This window comes from Thunnus maccoyii, chromosome 22, assembly GCF_910596095.1.
Source record: "Thunnus maccoyii chromosome 22, fThuMac1.1, whole genome shotgun sequence".
NCBI classification, from domain to species: domain Eukaryota; kingdom Metazoa; phylum Chordata; class Actinopteri; order Scombriformes; family Scombridae; genus Thunnus; species Thunnus maccoyii.
Genome location: NC_056554.1, coordinates 16,547,692 through 16,568,292, shown reverse-complemented (window position 1 = coordinate 16,568,292; position 20,601 = coordinate 16,547,692). Strand labels below are relative to the sequence as shown.

Genomic DNA, 20,601 nt, shown 5'->3' with positions numbered 1-20,601 from the left:
TATAGTTGTGAACTGAGTATCTTTGGGTTTTGGACTGTTGGTTGGACAAAACAAGCAATTTGAACACATAATCGTAGGCTTTTGGAAGTTATAATATGCATTTTTCATTATTTTCTGACATTTTATAGACCAAATACTTCATTGATAAGTTGAGAAAATAATTGGCAGATTAATCAGTAATGAAAAATATTCGTTATTTGCAGCCCTAGTATATATTTGTGTAATTCAGTTGGGTAAATCAGAGGCATAATGTCAGATAATCTGAAATTATTCTATTGCAATATGCAAATACTTGTGTGTCAGTATGTATTTGTGTGCAAATGTGTGTCAGTAGCTGTAGTAGATCTCTGTGTATAGGAGTTGTGTTGCATAAGAGATGGTATAAACTTAATTGACTTTGACATTGGATTTGGAGATTGTGCAGTGTCACTTGATGACCTGGCAGATTTGGGCCACTGTGTAAAAAGTAACCCAGGATTATCTCGTGACCATGTGTTAATCTGCTTGATTCTAATCTCTTTATCAATGGCAGGAGCTGGTGAGAGAAGCGTGTTAAAAAGAGCAGGGTGGGTGGGGGGGGCTGCACTGCCTTTAAGTCATTTGGCTGATTATCCAGACCAGAGACAGGCAGCCCGGCGGAGAGTCTGCGTGGTCTTAATTCCAGTTTCGTCAGCGAGCCAGTTTGATTTTACTGAGCGGAAGAGCTGAGCGTTGATATCATCTATTGTTTAGTCTGCTTGGAATGAAAAGCAAACTCTCCTCTTGGGTCCTTTGTGGCGCTTTGTTATCCTTTACTAGGATGAGAATTAGCGAGCAAGACGGTGTCTTCAGAAGGACATGTCATGTTTAAACCAGTAATTTACAGGTTGATAGGACAGTCTGACCACCCCATACCAGTATGTAGAGCCTTACTGTGATTAAACTGACACTCATGTGCCCCACAAGCTAGTTTATCAAATGGCCTTTTACATAAACATAATTATATTTACAGTAAATGTCCCTTAAGATGCTCCTCCTAAGCTTTTGTAAATGTAAACACTGAATATCTTTTAGTTGCACATAATACCAAAAGTACTCCTTACTAAAGATCAAAATAGTACTTGAAACAATAATTATCATTTGATCAGTATCACATGCACAAATGTAAATATATCTCTTTTACCATTAATTATAGACAACGCTGCTCTTGTAAGCTCCTACTACTTTTAAGATTGGACGTCTTGCATGCAACTTGCAATGTTTTGCTCCGAAAATCAAGCTATTTTGTGCAAGAATCAGAGCATAGGAAATAGTGTAGCTGGTTGATTTATTATAAACAAATATGCATGACAAAAGTTAAAGAGAGCTGTTGCCTTCTGGTGCATCATTTCCAGTTGTTACTGACATGAACGGCACGCTCCTCAACTCCTAAACTTTCATCTCTGCAACAATCTCCTGTCATTTTTATCATTTATTGAATTGTGAAACTTCCAACACCCCCTGAATGTAGCATACTAAAGAATACAATATGCTAAAAGAAGCCCCCAGTTATGAGCACACGTTTGAAAACCGTCCACAGACATCTCCAGCCCGATCGCAGCCAGGATAATCTGCCTATAGAGAAACGTCAGGCTGATGGGGGCCAGCTGTGCCTGTGACGTCGGCGGAGCGATTGGGTCACATTCTGATTCATATTCAGAGATTGTAATCATGACAGTGCCTTTGTCACCTGAGGGTGTAAACACCGCACCTGCTTCATGCAACGTTGACTGGCTGGCAAACCCTTAGGAGAGAGCCGCAGCTTGGTGTTTGTTTCAGCAGAGAGAGAGAAAAAAAGGGCCTCCAGTCAGTGATTATAAGTAAACAAAAGCGGACAAATACATGTCAGAAAAGTATTTATGTGTTTTTTTTTAATAGATCTCATTTGCACACAAATTAAAGCTTGAAACAGGGTCACCTAAGACAACGCATACTACATTTTTAGATTTTTCAGTAATAAAAATCTTTCCTGAGCATTAAAAGTTTTCCCACTTATTATTTTTTATCATGTATGACAGTTCAGGTAAAGACTCAGCAAGTTCAAACTATGACATGAAAGCGGGCTGAATTCACTGTAACCGGTTTTACACCTTTGTACGGTCACAACGGCCATAAAGAAAGTGTTTGTGTGTGAGAAAGAGAGCTTGTATGTGTGTATGACTAATGAGAATAATTTCAGCAACACCTGAGACTCCATTCAATGTGCAACATGAGCCTAAAATTAAACAATTCAAACACCGATCCCCAGTAAACCAACAGAATCTGGATTTTCTTTCCTGTATGAGAGACCTTGCTTTAATACTCCTGTATTACAAATTCAATACTCTCTCACACAAAGGTGGCGTGAGGGGAAACCAGTGAATAATGGGTAAATATTGGCTCCATGCTCGGTTTATCTGTGGCTTAAATCAATGCCATAAGGAGGAAAATGTGTTATTTCACTGTGTGCTATTCATCTATTTGATTTTTCTGACCACACCTGTATGCTGTCTTGAAAACAACTCTTAACCTTCACCTCAGCTATTGTGCTCGTAAGTACCTCATCCCACATTGGTTTGTGATTAAAGGATACCGCTCACAGTTTTGTCGAGTCTGTCCTAAAACAACAGTCAGGTGCCCAAATGAACACTGACACATGTTTTTGTTCCAATCTTTCCTTGTGTTCATACCGGCTATGAGAAGATCCCTTTATAATGCATATTAAATGTAAGTGATGGGGGACAAAATCCACAAGCCTCCTTCTGTGCAAAAATGTATTTAAAAGTTTATTTGAAGCTAATATGTGACATCAGCTGTCCAAATTAGTCAAGTAAAATCAATTTATTTCAAAGTTACTGTATTTTTAGTGCCAAAAAAGATAGTCTTACTGTCTTTTTGTTATTATCCTTGTTATTAACACTGTCTGTCCAGACACAACTACTTCCTCCTCGTGATGACATCAGATTGTTCACGCATGCCCACAAACGATTGTCCGTTACATAGCCTTTGTTGCTAAGGTCGTTCCACAGGTCGGTCACTTTGTCCACTCACATATTTCAGATCCACTTTCGGCTTGAACATGTACAGATGTATTGGAGAAGTTTCCATTTTGAGTAAAGAACGAGAAATCTTACTACTCCTGAGCCAATCAGAGCAGAGTGGGCCTTAAAGAGACAGGAGCTAAAACGGCCTGTTTCAGAAAGAGGCTGACCTGAGGGGCTGCGTAAAGTGCCAGCATAAGATAAATAGGGAGTTTTTTTGAACTGGAAACCATGCAAAGATATTCCAGTAGTGCCCCAGAATATAAATATAGACCTGGAAATGTGCATGACATGCCCCCTTTAATCATTTTATCACATGGCAAACTTGTACTGTATTATTCCAGAAAAATACAGAAAGTTACACACTACACAGTGAGATGAGGGAGCATGGGAAGATAGGGGGCCCAGGAGCTCAGTTTTTTGCCCTTTGGCCCCTCTAGCAGGTCAATCCGGCCATGACTACAGCATACTATACAATTATATTACTCCATAGTACTATATTATAATGTAAAACAAATAAATTAAATAATAATAACTTTCTTTTTAAATTTTCATCATCAAGGTGACAGTGGTAAAGACTGTCCTCCAATCTTACACGTATATTTATGTACTATTTCTGTTCTATTTAAACTCTTTTTAATGCATAACTTTTTAATGAACAGTTTATAGGATTACATGTGGCAAATTAACTTGATTGGTTGATTGATTGATTTCTAAAAAAAAAAAATAAAAAAATAAAATAAAAACAATTCTAGAATATCACAAAAACACAGAAACCATAGCAATATACCGTCTATGTTGTAGTGTGTCTGTTAAAATTAATAATAAGAGATTTCACATGTTTAAAACAATACAGAAACATAACCTCCGCGTGCTATTGGCCAGCCCCTGTGTGTCGCGCTCGTGCTCAGGAGTCGCCTGACGTCCTCTAGAGGCGTAGCTGGCTGGTTTCTGCTCATTGTGCGACTTCGCCGAGAGAAATTTCCGCTTCCTGCACCGATAAACACCAACACACACACAAACCGAGCCGACACGAAGTTGAGACGCAGGGACGTAGAGAGTGAGGGAGAGAGGGAGAGAGAGACAGAGAGAGAGAGAGAGACGCGGGGATTAGCTGCCTGGCTTTCGGGTACAAACCCTCCCGACGACTGCAATGTTTTCACTATCAGGCGGCGATTAAGCAGAAAGAAAAAACGGATCAACTTTCCGCTTGCATTGTAAGCTAGACGGGAGCGTTTTTTACGCATTTGCACCACACCAGGATCCTGAAAAAACATAAAGCAACGGAGGAGGAGGAGGACCGACACCACCAAAACCACCACTACCACCAAAAAACAGGACAAAACACACATACACCAACGGAGAAGCAAGGCTACTACGGGTATTCCTGCTCCCATTAGCTCCGTGTGAAAGCCCATTTTCAGCCTCCAGGATGTCGGAGCGAGGAGGGCTCCCGCGGACTGGGGGCGTCCCTTCGCCGCACATGCAGCCCTCCAAGCCGGTCAGCATCACCTCCAACCGGCCGGTCCACATGAACCTGTACGCTACCTGGGAGGTGGACCGCTCCTCACCCAGCTGTGTGCCGAGGTACGTGAGGGGAGCACGGAGGGAGGCGAAAAGCCGAGCATGACTTATCATTTTTGGGGTGGTTGTAAAAAAAATGGGGAATGACCTAGTCCGTGTGTTTACACTGGGGGGGATTTCAAATAGACAGACACCTAAGGGTGCCCAGTTGGAAAGATTAACACTTCATATATTGGATTACTGCTGTTAATGCAGTGTTGATACGTGTTAAGGATAATTGTTCTTCCCTTTCTCATATGTGGCACATTTACCTGTGATCTACCTCTAATTGGACCCCTTGTTATGAGTTGACCACCACCAGTTCAAATAACCATTAACCCAGTAGCTTTAACAACCATAATGGCACAGATAGAACAAACACACATGCCCCCTGGTTGTCTTTTATCCTAATAAAAGTGTTTGTGTCGGGGCAGCTGCAGCCTTTTTCCCAGGTGATAGCCTCAGTTGTTGCCCACAGGATCGATGCAGACACAAAGACTCATGAAGCCACGGGTGGCAGACCGTCACTAGAAGGGTATTTTGTATCCATATATGGTACAGCTGTAACATCATGTGCTGTGATATACTGGTTTGTGGAGAAAGAGGAATGCAGGATAGATGTTTTAAGTGACTCTATAGGCAGAAATGTTATCACATTTTTTTCCCTTAACGTGTTGATAATTGCAGGCTATGATGCAATGAAAGTTGTTGTGTACATTCGTGTGGCCATTGCAGCAAGGTCACAGCAGGTGAGACGCCTTATCCTCCAAACAAACATATGCAAGTAGGCATGTTTTTTTTTTTCTGACTCAACCGCCAGTCTGTGAAGGGATCCAGCTCTCCAGCAGTAGAGCTTGAATGTGGCATGCACGTCATGCCGCTGACAGAAGCAGATGCACTTGCTTGTTCGACCTACGACAGCGGCATCTGCATGAAAATACCTGATGTGACGTCTTTATGTCTTTCTATATATATGTATGTATGTATACACGCTGCACCTGAAGTCTCACCTCTTGTATTTATGATGTAATAATAACCGTGATCATGAGTTAGAGTCAAGGTCAAAGGTTAACAGGAGCCGTGACTGAAGTGCCGCTCATGTGATTCACAGCCCCGGCTAAGCATATACAGTGTGAGAGTGGATACAGTGGATTTTTTTTTTTTTTTTTTTACAATAAATCAAACTGTATACAGGAATGTCAAGAAGGAAAAGAAAACCTTAAGTTGTTTTCTTTGCAGCATTGATTTATTTTTTATCTTCTTCCGCTGATAAAAGCATTTCCTCACGGCACGCAGCGTTGTAAGAAGTCTCAGACTTATCTAAGTTTCATGGAAACAAGAAAATAGTGAGATAATACCGTTGGAGATTATATGTTAGCTCACACTGGTTCAACTTAGCTTGTAGATCTGCAGCTACGCAATTACATGAAGTGTAAAGTTTACCTTTTTAAAGTGTATTTTGTCTTCTGGTCAGCACAGTACTGACTGAACTATATCCTACCAGATGAGCCCAGATGTTTATGTTACTGACAGCAATTAGTGGGAATAAAGCATGCTGGTTAAATGCAGCACACAAAGCTCAAATGCTGACATCTTAATGCTACTTTCTCAAATTCTTCAGGGCTTTACTGGGTTAGAAGCAAAGCCTCAAGAGTGTGTTTTGCTTCTTAGCATTTTGGCAACGTGTGTGTCTTGGGATGTGTGTGTGTGCCATGCATCTGTGAACACACGATATAGTCTTGGATCTGTATTTTGGAACGTCTCACATGAATTATACATCCATTGTTAGCCTACATTTGAAATATATTTTCTCTAAACCTTTCTTTGAGGTACAGATTATTACCGTCTTTGTGTTTTGCGCGCTAATATCCGCAGCCGACTTTTGAATATTTTGGCGTCGTGCTCGGAAATGTGACTGTGGTGTTTTTTTTTTTTCAGCGGCCGTCACGGTCCGTCAAATATCTTCGATTTCACTGCAGTTGCAGTAACGGAGAGAGAGAGACTCGCAGAGCCAGAAAAAAAAAAAAAAGAAGGAGAAGGGGGGGCTGAGGATGTAGAGAAACAGAGGATGAGACTGGGAGATGGGAGGAGAAGCGGTGGCTCTGTCATCTACATTTAAATATGATTTCTCGCAGACACAGGCAGCAGGAAAGTCTTAAGGAATGGTGCTGCCACATAATCTGTGGTACAGTCTCCCAGAGGAACCTGCATCTACAATGGACTGAAGATGTGTGTGGGGGGGGGGGGAAACTTCTCTTAACAGTATGTTTTGCAGTCGGCTGCGTATTTGCCTCTTGTTGACTTTCTTGTTGCTTAATCTTTCTTGCTGCAAGAAGGACTGCAAACTTCCCCCCCCCTCTCTCTCTCTAGCTGAGGTGTTGTTGCTCTAACCTCTTCCTGTCTACCCAAAATGCCACTTTGTATGTTGTTTACGCAGCACTGTGAGTTGGTTTCACCCTAGAAGACACAAACATGTACTCAGCTGCCCACTCTAAAAATCCTCATCTGTAAAAAAAAACACACTGTTGCTTTGTTGCCTTTTTTTTTTGTAGCATTCAGTGAAGATCAACAGGAAATATTTGAGTTTAAGAGATGATATCACTTGTTTAGGCAGTCGTGAGTCAAATTCTTCAAGTACACCGTATTTGTCCACAAGTATGCACAACCAGGATACCCCCGAAGTATTTGTTTTTGAAAGACACAGAAGCACAGTCATCTGAAATCCACCCCACCCTTCCTCCTATCCATCAACACAGCGCGGGTGCCTCTGAGGTCATCGCCGTGTTCAGCCTTCCTGACCTTCTATTCTATTCTTTACTGGAGAATAATAAATCATTTCACTGGCTCCAGACCAGCTCTTTCAGTGCAGAGTAGCGGGTGATTCCTCTCTTCTCCTAGTTGTCTCTTCTTGGTTCTGCAGTGTCATCAACACACACACACACACACACACAGAACGGGTGCTTGGCACTATCCTCTCCGCTGCTCGGTTCATTAGTTCCTGTGCCTCACCTCGGGGGGCGAAGCGTTCATTTTCAGCAGCCAAATAATCCCACTGACGAGCACAGTCGCCGCTCTTCCGTGCTTGATGATTCAACTTACGCACATAGAGGCCTGTAGTGTCTAAAGATGAGCTGTTCTCAGGTGTGTTAACGTGTCGCTGTCAGGTGGAATGTCGACGCCGCCTGCCAGCGTTCACACCAGAAATGGTTTGGATTCCAGCGTCCGGCCAAGTTTAGGCCTCCTTGCGCAGCTAGTCGGCATCAGGTATTCCAGGAATGGGCCCCTGTCGCGGAGCTCCTTTTTGGTTTGCATTATTAAAGAAGGCCTTCTCGCCGAGCTGAGAGGAAAGTCCCGTGACTTCGGAGAGCTGGAGATGAATGCAGGTGCTTTCCTCTCTTGCTTCTCCGCTGCACCTGTTGTCGAGCCATTAGCGAGTTGGGGCTTTTCCCAGAAGAACAACAGGTCTGTAGGTAGGAATTTGGAAAACTGGATAAAACTATAACAGAAAAGGAAACAAGCTTCATGTGTGATGTGCTCCAGTTTGAGGATGCATCTAATGTAGTGGTTCCCAACCTCTTTGGCTAGTGACCCCTTAAAATCTTTTATTTTCATTTTATTTTATAATACTTGCCTTATTAATTAACATGCAAAAAGCAAAATCTGGAAAATAAACCCAATTTTATGGAGCATAAATGTGTGTTTTCTGTCTTCCTGCCCTGTTAATTATCTCATGACCCCGACACCTTTTGGATTCTGGACATTTAGGTTGGGAACCACTGGACTAATGGATGTGTTTTTAAGAGTGGGGATCCCTTTTTAAGGAGCAAACAACTTTACTTAAAGGAATAGTTTGACATTTTGGGAAATACACGTATTAACATTCTTTCCAAGAGTTAGACAAGAAGATTGATAGCACTCTCATGTCTGTGTGTTAAGTGTGGAGCTTAGCTTAGCATAAAAAGTGTAAGTGTAAGCTACTCCCTGTAAAACTACACATTTTGAACTTTGACTTTTGACAGAGCCAGCCTAGCAATTTCCCCCCCCTGGTTCAACACTTTATGCTAAGATAAGCTAATTTCCTGCTGGCTTCAGCTTCATATTTACCCTACTGATATGAGAGTGGTTGTGATTTTTATCATCTCACTATCTGCAATAAACCACATAAGATTTTTTCCCAAGATGTTTACTTTTAACAATTTAGATTTCATGAGCTGTTGCCCATACTACCTCACTGCAACTTCATATGTTTGATCTTATAAATCAGTTAACCCAGGGGGGTTATAGGATCACTTCAGAGGCCAAAATAAGAGGTTTTAAACACATAAATACAGATATTTTCTCTAATTTTAGCACTTTTATTGTTACTGAAACACTGAATCTCCTTTTTGTAACCAAAGAAACAACCCTGAAAAGTGAAACCTTTTACTTCCTTTCTTTGGTTGAACAGCTCACCACTCCGTCTCTGGGGAGGTTGTAGGTTGTGGTTCCTTTGTTTTAAATGTTCAGTTACCAAAAAATGTTATGAACCACAATCAAAGACACATTTCGATTCGCCAAAACAAGCACATTTATAGTAATCTTCATTTTTAGTCTCGTCTGTTACACAAAGCAGAAGAAGAATGTGTATTATGTCAGTTTTTAGTTGTTTTGAAATGTTGGTCATCAAGGAATTTACGGCCAGTTCTACTCTCGAGCTCTTTTTACAATCCCGAAAAGAGCATCAACTTAAGGGTAAAAACCTACCACATTGGCCGCGAAACTTGCGAACGAAACCAGAAAGAGCCAGTGTTTGGTTTGTCCCTATGTAGATATAAAGGGCTCACTCTAAGGTAATGAAAACACAATGGTTCTTATTTTCAGGTGATTATACACTAATGAAAACATACTTATGAATATTATATTACATTTCTGTCAAGTCCGTTCTGTTAGATGCCACTACATCCTACTGATTCTGGACCTTTTTAAAAGTTAAAAAGAAACAGCAGGGTCATTGCATTAAAAATAAATGCTTTTATCTGCTGGCCTGGTAATGAATACTGTTGGCATGAAGAAGCGCAGCGCAGAACCTGCAGGATGCTCTGAATTATACATCGTGCGTTTGTTCGACTGGTTTACTATAATTGGCGTGCGACACAATAGAGGGACGACACTCGCCGTTCCTTGAGTGTCAGCGTTACGTTATCCACCCTGCCCCCTGAACCCGGCTGCTGGAAAGAAACGGAGAGAGCGCCAACAGGCTATTGCATACACACACACACACACACACACACACATATATATGGGGTAGTAGTGTTCATTAAGAAGCTTTGGCTTTGCCACTTGCCTTGGCACTGCTCACTCTTCCGCACAGCTGAGTGGCCGAGAGGTCTGAAGTTTCCGCTGCAACTCGGTTCGCCTATCGGAGATGATGGGAGATAGAGTGCCCCTCCTCCTCCTCCTCCTCCTCCTCCTCCTCCTCACCCTGACTTTCCATGACTGTTTACTATTTCTGATAATAACCATCCAATTTCAAGCCTCAAGGAGAGATTATTAAACACATGACCTTGATTGACTTTAACGATCTGTTTATCCGGTAGCTTTGCAAAGACTCGGGAATGTATTTTTACCAGCGTTACTCTTAGTATTATTATTATTATTTAGCTGCAACAACCAACCAGCTCAGTAAAAATATTTTCATGTTTTTCCCAACAGCTTGAAGGTTGGCAGGCTTGTTAAAAAACCTGCAGTGAAACCTCTCACCCAGCTTTAAAAAAGCCTCTAACCCACTAAAAGAATTTCACTGGTATGCCCTCCAGTGCTGTAATGCCCAGTAGTGGTATAAATGCTCTGTTCAGAGACCTTCCTAAGAATAAAACTCACAGGGTAACAGTGTCAGTTTGGAGGCCACTTAAAAAGAAAAATATCAGTATTGATATCGGACTTTACATAACCAATATTGGCTGAACTGCGGATTGAAATACACACAGTCTGGTTGCTTTGGCTCCTGCACAAACAAGGTCTAAAATGGCTTGACTAAAAGACGACCCTGATTGTACGGACGCACAACAAAGGTAGCTTTTCTCTATATTTTTATTCATATTTTAATTTGCCTGCTACACAGAGACGCCCCACCCTCCTCCCCCTTCTCTGTTAATTAACCGCAGTTTGAGATATGAATAATCAATCTCAGCTCACGGCATAAAACAGTATGACTCCAATGAATTTGTCAATGACTTGAAGCTTCAGAATTTACATTTTTAAAGTGACTTAAGCATGAGTGGTTTTAACTATAACCTACAAGTAATTAACATTAGTGTTAGCTTGTTGGCCTTTGCTATTATTAGTAGATAAATCATTGTTTTTGTCAAAACAAATGTGCAGCGCTGAAATGCGTCCTGCAAAACAGGGGATGGACATGAGTCAAGAGCTAACTGGTGTCAGTAAAAACAGCAGCTACATGTTTGTGAGCTTTATTTACTTAACTTTAAATAATCAACAGTGCTGTTAAACATTTTCTTGTTCAGTATTGCAATTAAATACAATATAGTGTTAAAAAGTGTCACTCAAGTATACTTCTAGATAGTTACTGATAGGAGCGGTTTGATCATAAACATAGACGCCAAAACTGATAATTACTGGTTAAACACTTGGTAAAGTGTGAACATTAATATGTGCATAGTGAAATTGTGGCCCCTCAAAAAAATTGACTACACGTTGCCCCTGATCTTCATTGTGAATCCCAAATTTACGTTCTGTCAGACTGATTATTTCTGGCAATTTGTTTTTTTTTTTTTCCAACTCCTCATTATGATCTTCAGCAAAAGCAGTAATTGTTGGCAGCTTTACAGATATGATCGATTCTAACAGACTCACCATAAACAGACTTGTAAAAAACTTGTTAGCCTAGTAATATTAATGCTATAAACAACCCATAATACAACACTCTCTGTAGGAGCTGGTGTTACAATGACTATTCAGAAAGAATATCTGATGTGACTACAACATTCTCTAGTGCTCGAATATAATGTGACCCCCAGTTTTCCAAACACAAATTCCAGAAATTATTGATAAATATTGTCTCATTTGTATTCAAGAAGCTAAGTAGGAGCCTCCCAGTGATGAGTGGCTATTTGACAAAGAGAGAGGGGAGGGAAAAACAGATCCCCCTGTTACTAAGGTAGAGGCTGGTGGTCATTTGTTTCACACAGTGTTTCACAGAGGAACAGAAAAAGGTGAATATAGGTAGTAAAGCTGAGTTGTCCCTGAGCTGCTGCAGCAGTGTAGAGGTTTCGGTCAATTGGGCCGTAACAGCGCAGTGGTCTGAGGAGGCCTTTGTTGCGGTACTGTAATGTTGATGTGTGTTTTTGAGCGCTACGCTGCATATGTCTCCTGGCAGTGATCCCCCCTGCTGTGGAATCATAGACTCCCATCTGGCAGCTAGTGTGCACACACACACACACACGTAAACAGACAATCACACAGATTTACATTTCGAAGGTGTAGTGACACCTATTCATGGACAATGTCACCGACATATGCTTTGCTTTCATCTAATGTGTTATAAACAAGGACACAGCGGCATCCAGTTACATAAAAGGACGAGCCGTGCGGGGAAACACAAGTCACGCTGACAATAGATACATAATCACACACACACAAACACACACTCACGCTGTGTTTATGACAAAGCGTTTTCTACATAATTGCATTTTCAGCCTGTTGGAACACGAGCAAAGGTGAAAATATGAGGAAGAAAAATAAAGTGCGGTGGCGAGGGGTAAATTTTTCATTTGATGCATACCTCAGTTTGTTTATATATTCTGTTTGTCTCCAAAGTACCTCGGGAGGAAGTCTGTCTGGAACGTCTCACCCGCTTACAGCATAATCACACTGTTTAAATTTGGAAATGGCAGTAGTTAATTGAACACACACACACACACACACAAAGACCTTTGCTACCTTTTGTATGTGTGTCACTGTGCTGCTACTGTATATCCATGTCCATGCAAATAATGCGTGCACATGTTTGTAATCCTCTCCAGCTCAGGTTACACACTGTTTCCCCCCCCGGGTGATAACACAAGCTTGTAATGCACTTAACACAGATTGACCTTGACACGGCGCCTTTGTTTAAGGATAACTCACGATAATTTGTTTGACATCTCTTCGATTCTGTTTGAAGTTTCGTGGCTCACTATTACTTTGTGGAATTATTTCTACTTCGTCGTCTTTGGGACGGTTTGTAGTTGTAACAAGGATTCTGATAATCGAATAATAGTTTTTTAAAGAAAAATACCAAACATTTGCTAGTTGTAGTATCTAAAATGTGATTAGTAAATGCATATCTTTGGATTTTGTGCTGTTCAAACAAACAAGACTGTTAATGACATCACTTTGGTGACATATTTTTAACAGTTTTCTGACATTTTATTGACAAAATGATTAATCAAGAAACCAATCGCCAGATTAATCGATGATGAAAGGAATCGTTAGTTGCAGCGCTAAATTTTCAGATTGTTATATATATATATATATAAGGAACTTTTTGTGACGCTTGGCCAAATACCTGATAATGGTTGAGTAGATCAAAACCTTAAATACATGTATAATAGCAGTAAGTGAGACAGAGTGCAGAAGTTTTTTAAATTTTTGTCGGCAATGTTGAAGATTTATGGGTTAACATAGCAGTACTGCTTGAAACATTTCCTAAAATATTATATTAAAGCAACAAATGAAGATTAAATGCAGCTTTCTGAAAGTTGTAGTCCACAGTTAAAGGAAAAGTTGGACAATTTGCCGAGAATAAAATAGGAAGATTGATTTACGCTCTCGTGTCTGTCCGTTAAATAAGAAGCTAAAGCCAGCAGCCAGTTAGCTTAGCTTAGCTTAGCTTAGCTTAGCTTAGCTTAAAGCCTGTTAGCAGGAGGATACAGCTAGCCTGGCTTCCTCTAAGGACAAAAAAACCTGCCTACTAGCACCTCTAAAACTCATGAATGAACATGTTGTAGTTTGACTGAAAAATATACAAAAATGTAAGTTTAAAAATAACATGCTGGTAGCTGTATTTCTTTACTTTTGAACATAGCCAGACAAGTCTTTATGATAAGCTAAGCTAACCAAATCCAGGCTTTATCTTCTCATTTGACTCTGAGTCACGTTTTGTAATTTTAATCTTAACTAAAGCTGTTAACTGAACTAAACACATCCTTAGTATTTTTCTTTTCTCTTTGCTCAGCAGCTGCTCCTCATTTCGACCCTCCTTGCTGTCACTTTGATAATCTGAGCCCGTTATGACGGTTGAACCGAGGCCGAGTCCATTCTGATTCGGCGATAACCAGGAAGCGAATGTGATCGCCCAGTCAGATAGCGGTTTCCTGTTCCGCGGTATCCAATCCATGGATGCGCGGGGCGGCGGGCAGCAGCGAGCTCCGATGGCATCTTATCCTCGTCTCGAGCTAAACTGGATTAGGCGGTTGCTCTGCTCATTAATCTATAATCGCTTTAATGAAGGGTCAATTGTAGTGTGTGTGTGCGTGTGTGTGTGTGTGCGCGTTTGTGTTGTGTTGTGTTGTGTGTGACAGCACAAAGAGGATTCCTGCTGTATGCTCCGATAGTGAGATCTAATCAGGGAACCTTTTTTTTTTTATTTTCATCATCATGTCACATACACATATTTAATGAAACAGAGACACAGAGTAAGGCCTGTAAGCGAGGACCTTGACATTTTCCACTTTCTCTCAAAACAAGCGCTATCTTATCTGGTCTCACACAAACACTCACACATACTGCAGGTCACATGCTCAGTCTCGCAGGTCTAGACAGAGGGAAAGACCAGCCAGCAGCTCCGTGCTCTGGATAACAAAAGTGCAAACTAGCAAAAAAACACGATTAGCAAACTCGCCAATGATGATAACTCGCGCTCGGTGTGTTTTTTTTTTTACGATGCAGCCGACACACACGCTGCAAAAACATACGAGCCTAAACCAGAGCTAAGTGTTAATATCTCTGTGTGTGTGTGTAAAGGTTGATTATGCCCTCCTTAGGAAGTAACAGGCCTCAGTGTGTCCTTGCCTGTGGCTGTGGGAAGTAGAGCAAGACGGAAAGAGAGAGAGAGAGAGAGAGAGAGAGGTTGGCACAGAATGGAGGAGAGGGACAGAGAGAGAAAGATAAGGGAAGGCATGTAGAAAAAAAGTGAGTTAAAGAGCAAGAGGTCACTTGTTTTTCTTGTTTTGTTTTTTTTTTAAACACATTTAGACGCCTCGATTGTACGTGTATATGTATGCCTGCGTGTGTGTGTGTGTGTGTGCTTGTACTATTTGCACTGTGGGGAGAAAAACGTGTGTAAAGACAGGAAGCGGAGCAAATTTTTGCGTTGTGTCATTCATTCAAATTTGACCACGGAGCTGACTAACGTAGCAACGTACAAATCTACCATGAGATGAGTGTGTGTGTGTGTGTGTGTGTGTGCGTGCGTGTGTGTGTGTGTGTGTGTGAGCTCATCCTGCATGTTTATGAAGCAGATTCAGAAAGCCCCGGGATAAACATGCATTTTTCACTTGAGTAGAAACACTCTGAACTCACACGGACAGGTCTTAGCCTCATTTTGCACCTCCCTTGGCGAATTAGTATGTATTCAGGCCCACTTGTGTCTTCCCATTGTTTTTTATGTTTAATCGTGCCGCCTCTAAAATGCACTTCATGTTCTGTCTGAACACATGAGGGTAAGGGTTTGGGGTTAGACATGTAGTGCCTCTTCATTCATTACAATGAAACATCGGTGGATCCGCCTTCCTCCGGCGAAAAAAACAACCCCCACAGGGTTGTCCAGGAAAAAAAAAACTGGCTCAACTTTTGCTGTAACGCAATGTGACATCGTTTGGCAATCAAATACCTTCAAGCACACATTCCTGGTAGATTACTTTATAACCTGAACAGAGTCTACTTTTTACTTCTTTTCAATGGGGTTTTGTCGAGGATAAACCGATTGCCGCCTTGATAACTTTACAGACTTTTAAAATCATGTCTCATACCAGTAGTTTTATAAACCCACTAAGCCGCCATCAAGCTCATGGATTTATTACTCAGACCTTCTTGCAACATAGTTCATCTCGGGCCACTTTCGTTTTTTTTTTTTTTTTAACTGGTGGTGTTTTTGATCTAAACACACTGTAAGGGCTGAATTTAGGTGTGTGGTGGTTATTGTGGTGTACATGTAAGTCAATTCAGTGTCAAGTGACAAAAACAGGTTTGTGTGTGTGTGTTTGTGTTTGCGCTGCCGTATCAAACTTCCCTTTTTTTCTACATATCCTTGAGGTATATATCATTAAAGTGACAGACAGAAGCAGGGCTAAGTGGTAGATTAAAAATAAAAAGAAGTGGCGAGGGTTTCCTATGCAGTCTTTAGTCATATCTCAGAGTCTGACATTCATTTCCGCTTATTGTGTCCTATGTATTCAGGCTACCATCCAGCTCTTAAAGCAAAGAATTATATATATATATATATATATATGTTGCTCCTTGTCTCACCTCGAACCTCGTCTCAAATGGAGATGGAGCGTGATTGTGTTCTCACGGTGTCGTCACATTAAGTGCTTTTTTTTCTCTCTCGGTGTTGCATTCAATTCACAACAAGCACTTGAACCTGCATCTGGCCTCAACTCAGATCTGGTATCGCATGCCGGTTTCGTATGTGTCGGTGTGTTGTTTGCAGCACTTCGAGCAACGTCCCCGTGTCTTTGCACCTTAATTCAAAGGATGATAATGTGTGTGTAGAATGCGTTAGTATGTTGTTGTTTTTTTTGTGTGTGTGTGTGTGTGTGTGTGTGTGTGTGTGTGTGTGTGTGTGTGTGTGCTTGCAGCTTCTCATGGTGTGATTTTCACAGCAGCTGTTTTCTTGCTTCTTGCAGTAAATGGTGCTTGTGTATGTTTACTGTTTTCACTTGGATCGCTGCCTTTAAGTATCATCTTCAGTGCATTATTTTCCGCCCTTGAATCCGGCCTGACTCACCTGCACATTACATCAGATAATGGCTGAGTGTGTGTGTTTGTTTACGCTGTGTTTTTTTCTTATATTGAAGGCAGCCTTTAGCATTGTCATTTTTATGTTTGGCAGCACTGTGTCCAGACTGACCTTGCACTTAAATGGGGCTCGTATGCATGTGTCTTCTCTATATTTGTGCCGTGCAACACAACGGTATGCTTCACAGAATGCAAATCATCGTCTTGCCTTACCTAGCGGCTTACATCAAATAGAGCTTTACTTGGTGCACATGTGTGTGTGTGTGTGTGTGTGTGTCCCGGCAGGGTGTTCTTGCTTCGGGCTAAGTGTCAGCTCATGTCAGCAGGGTGACTGTTGCTCTCTACACAGGCTAGAGGTGGAAAGAAATGGGAAATGAGGAAGGAGGGCGTCTGGTGGAGGGGGTCGTGGGGGCTCTAGCCGAGACAATTATGAAGCGAAGGGCAAAGTTAGCCCGGTAGACCCCAGAAACGTCGCTCAGATTTTGTCAGACGTTACAAAAGATCCAGCGTCGCTCTTGTAAATGGCTGCTATACTCGAATCAATCGAGCCAATTATAACTTTTTGTGGGGGACTTTTCAGGACTGATCTGTTTTGATTGTGCCAGTCAGACAGATAAGGACATTGGAAACATCAATAGTTTTAATCTAGGGTTGCAGCTAACAATTGTTTTCATTACTGGTTAATCCGCAGATGCTCAAATGCTTGTTTTGTCACATCAACAACAAAAGCAGCAAATCATTACAATCTCTAGTTTAATAATTACTTGTGATGTCTTAAACTTCTTATAACCGTAGAATAAATACAAAGTAAACATGCAAAGACAGCTGTGCACACACGTTTACATTTACTAGCTGTATTAGCTAAGATATTAGCTACTATTAAAATCCTGCCTCAGGCCCAAACCATCTATTTCTCCTTGCGAGATAACAACAAATATTTAGTTAAATGCCTGAGCCCCTAGAACACATTTTAAACAGCTAGAGATAGCCACTTAAAGCAGGCATAGCTTCCAAAAGATCCTCCTGGTTGTCTCAATTATCTGTCTTGAGGTAATTAAATGCAGCCTTCCTTTTTGTTTCTTTTGACTCTGTCCATATATGGTCGTATAGGGTCTCTGAGGTTCCTTTGGCAGTGGAACAAAAGGAGGAGGGAACTTTTATTTGCATTTTTAACATTTTTTGCTCTGCCTCATCTGCTCTCTAACAGGACACCTTGTCAAGCCTTATTGATAATTTATCCAGCAAATTGCCTTCAAGTAAATAACCTTGAAGGCCGTTCTCTGTAAACAGTGCCTAACAATGCTAAAGATACACTGGCTAATGCAAGTGGAAATCACATCAGAGCATCCAAACACGTCACTCAGCGGTGATCTGGGCAAAATCAAAGGTGATGTCACACTGAATAATGGAGCGACAACAAAACGGCCATTAGCTCTGAATGTCAGGCCAAGGTAAAGCAGGGGGGAAAAAAAAAAACCTCGTTCACAAATGGTGAAACAAGACAGACGGAGGGTGACGAGGAGAGGTCGACGAGAACGAGGAGAGGAGGGCCCCGTTGTGAAGAGTCGAGGAGGAGGGAGCCGACGGTGAGATGAGAGCGAGGAGGAGGAGGAGGAGGAGGGAGGGAGGGGGGGGGTGAAGAAAAAAAAAGGATTAGGCTGTGAAAGAGAGACTAAGAGCTCGAGTGGATGAAGGTGAGAAGAAGGGGGAGGAGAGGCTGATGGGAAAAGGGTAAAAAAAAATAAGTAACGGAGGCTTTATCGGGAAAGGACGACATCAAAGTCAGGGTGATTTGGTGAATTGGAAGGGAGCAGCTGGGGCAAAAAAAAAAAGGAGGCGATATGGCAGAGAGACGTGAGCTGATGAAGGAATTAGACTCTCTGCCACATGATCCCTCCTCCCTCCTCACCTTCACTTTATACTCCTCATCTCCTCATCTCTTCTTCTCTCCTTCCTGTTTTCTTCTCCTCTCCAGAGCTGCAGCTACATTTTCAGCTCTTTGTCTCGGGTACTGCCCTGGTCTTGTTTATAACTCGTCCCCCCTGCTGGCCTTCCTCTTCTTCTTCTTCTTCTTCTTCTTCTTCTTCTTCCCAGTGCCACCATTACAGCTCTGCCCCACAGTCACAACAGCTGTGATGGATCTACCGCTGAGTGCAGTTTCACCTCTGCTGCCATTGTTTCTAGAGCAGCCAACACCCAAAGTGCCGTTACGGCTCTCTGCTGTGTGATATTGCAACAAGCTTCATAAATGCATATGGAAATCTTTACAAATGTGAAGCACCACTGTGGCTCTAAGCCTCCTTGCTATTTAATCTGTGTCCTCTACTGTACCCAGGCATGAAAAGACAGGTAATGAAAGAGCTACTGTTAGCGCGATTTGATCTGATTATTGAAATATGAAGCTTATATCGGCTTTATATTGAACACAGCAGCCGGCGGGGTCTCGAAACCTGCCGCGTTTCACTTTATTCGAACGTGTCTGTCTGTTCTTCTTGTGTGGTTTTAAAGTGTGATGGAAGATTTCTGTCACAGGCTGCCGCCAAAGATTAAATTCTATGAAAAAAAAACCTTGAAACGTACTATTTTTTTTTTTTGCTTTATTGAAAGGACGATATGACTGGTTAATATTCTGTATGTAGGAGTTGTTGAATGTTAGTGAAAGAAGATAAACACCTCGCAGCACACTCGCGGTTCTCAATAAACTGTGCAACAATATGAACAGTCTGAGCCAGCTATTGTTTCTGAAAATAACTATATCATCATCTAGATTGTTGTTCTGTCTTAAAAAAAAAATTGTTTTCAAGACACGATATAATCACGGATGTATTCCAACAAACTGTGCTGGAAATATTTTTAGACTAATTTCCAAGTTATTATGATATTATTGTTCTTTTGCATTGTTAAACGCTTCCTTTTTAAAGAGAGAGAGAACTTGTTGTACAGAAATCACTGTTACACTTTTTTTGGACAGTCCCCGAGCAAGAAGGATGTGTGTAACACTCAAAGATCGAGGTCAGATCGAGGTCAGATCAAAACTCTGATGTTTTTCTATCAAGGTAAATCACCAGTCGCTATATATGCTGATCAAATACAGTATATCCCTCTGGATTCTTGAGATACTTTATTTCTAAAGCATGTTCAGTGAATTTATGAACTTCAACTGTAAATATATGTGTATGATGACATAGTTGAGCATGATATGGATCTTGTTTGGTGACATTAACACAGCGGGTTTGTAGTTTCAGTACCAAAAGTCCCTGAAAGGCCACAGTGGCCACTATGAAACTACTGTTGCCTTCATGAAAGTCTTCATTATTTGTTCTAGCTCATGACCTCTGAAGTGGAAAAAAACACAAGAGTACCGTGCATTTAGGTGTTTTTTTTTGTTTTTTTAATACAGGAACGTTGTTTGGAAGTTCCTGCTTTTGCGAGATTTAATCTTTCGCCTCACTTTCGCGCTTTACAACCACCGTGACGAGGACAAAAATACATTAGAAGTGGAAGTTTTGTTTCCGGTTTTGTGTGAGTCATGACGCCGAACTGTGTCCTTAATGCTCTGTGTTGTAATTACTGGCACGTAGAGCTGGAACAAATAGTCAATTCATTGATTGACAGAAAGATAATCTGCCGTTTTCGAGCAAAAACGCCAAACATTTCACTGATTTCTGCTTCTGATTCGTGAGGATTTGCTGCTTTAATAGTGAATAATGGTAATTTGAAGACGTCACTTTGGTTTATGAAACGCCAGCAAATTAAATCAAGAAAATAAGATTGTTAACTGATGATGAAAGTAATTCCTAGTTGCAGCCCTACTCACATGCACCTGAAGCATCATAAACATTTAGAGTAAAATGAAGATTTTTCCACCAGTGAGCATTGTCGGGTTGCTGTGCTCTTTCTCTCACAAACACAAACACACACACACACACAAAAGAAAAAAAACACACACACACAACACCTCTCGAAGGCACCATAAGGCCCACGTCTTCCTGCTTTATAATGC

The 20,601-nt window shown here is 41.3% G+C and overlaps 1 protein-coding gene across 2 annotated transcripts in view; it reads left to right on the top strand.

Annotated features, from left to right (window-relative positions):
- The first annotated feature begins 3,859 nt into the window (after positions 1-3,859).
- LOC121889128 (phosphofurin acidic cluster sorting protein 1) overlaps positions 3,860-20,601 on the top strand; it is a 66,558-nt gene continuing 49,816 nt past the window's right edge. For both annotated transcript variants that reach the window (XM_042400836.1, XM_042400835.1), the window contains exon 1: positions 3,860-4,625. In XM_042400836.1, coding sequence (XP_042256770.1) covers positions 4,471-4,625 — 155 coding nt within the window. In that variant the 5' untranslated portion in view covers positions 3,860-4,470. The remainder of the gene's footprint in view (positions 4,626-20,601) is intronic.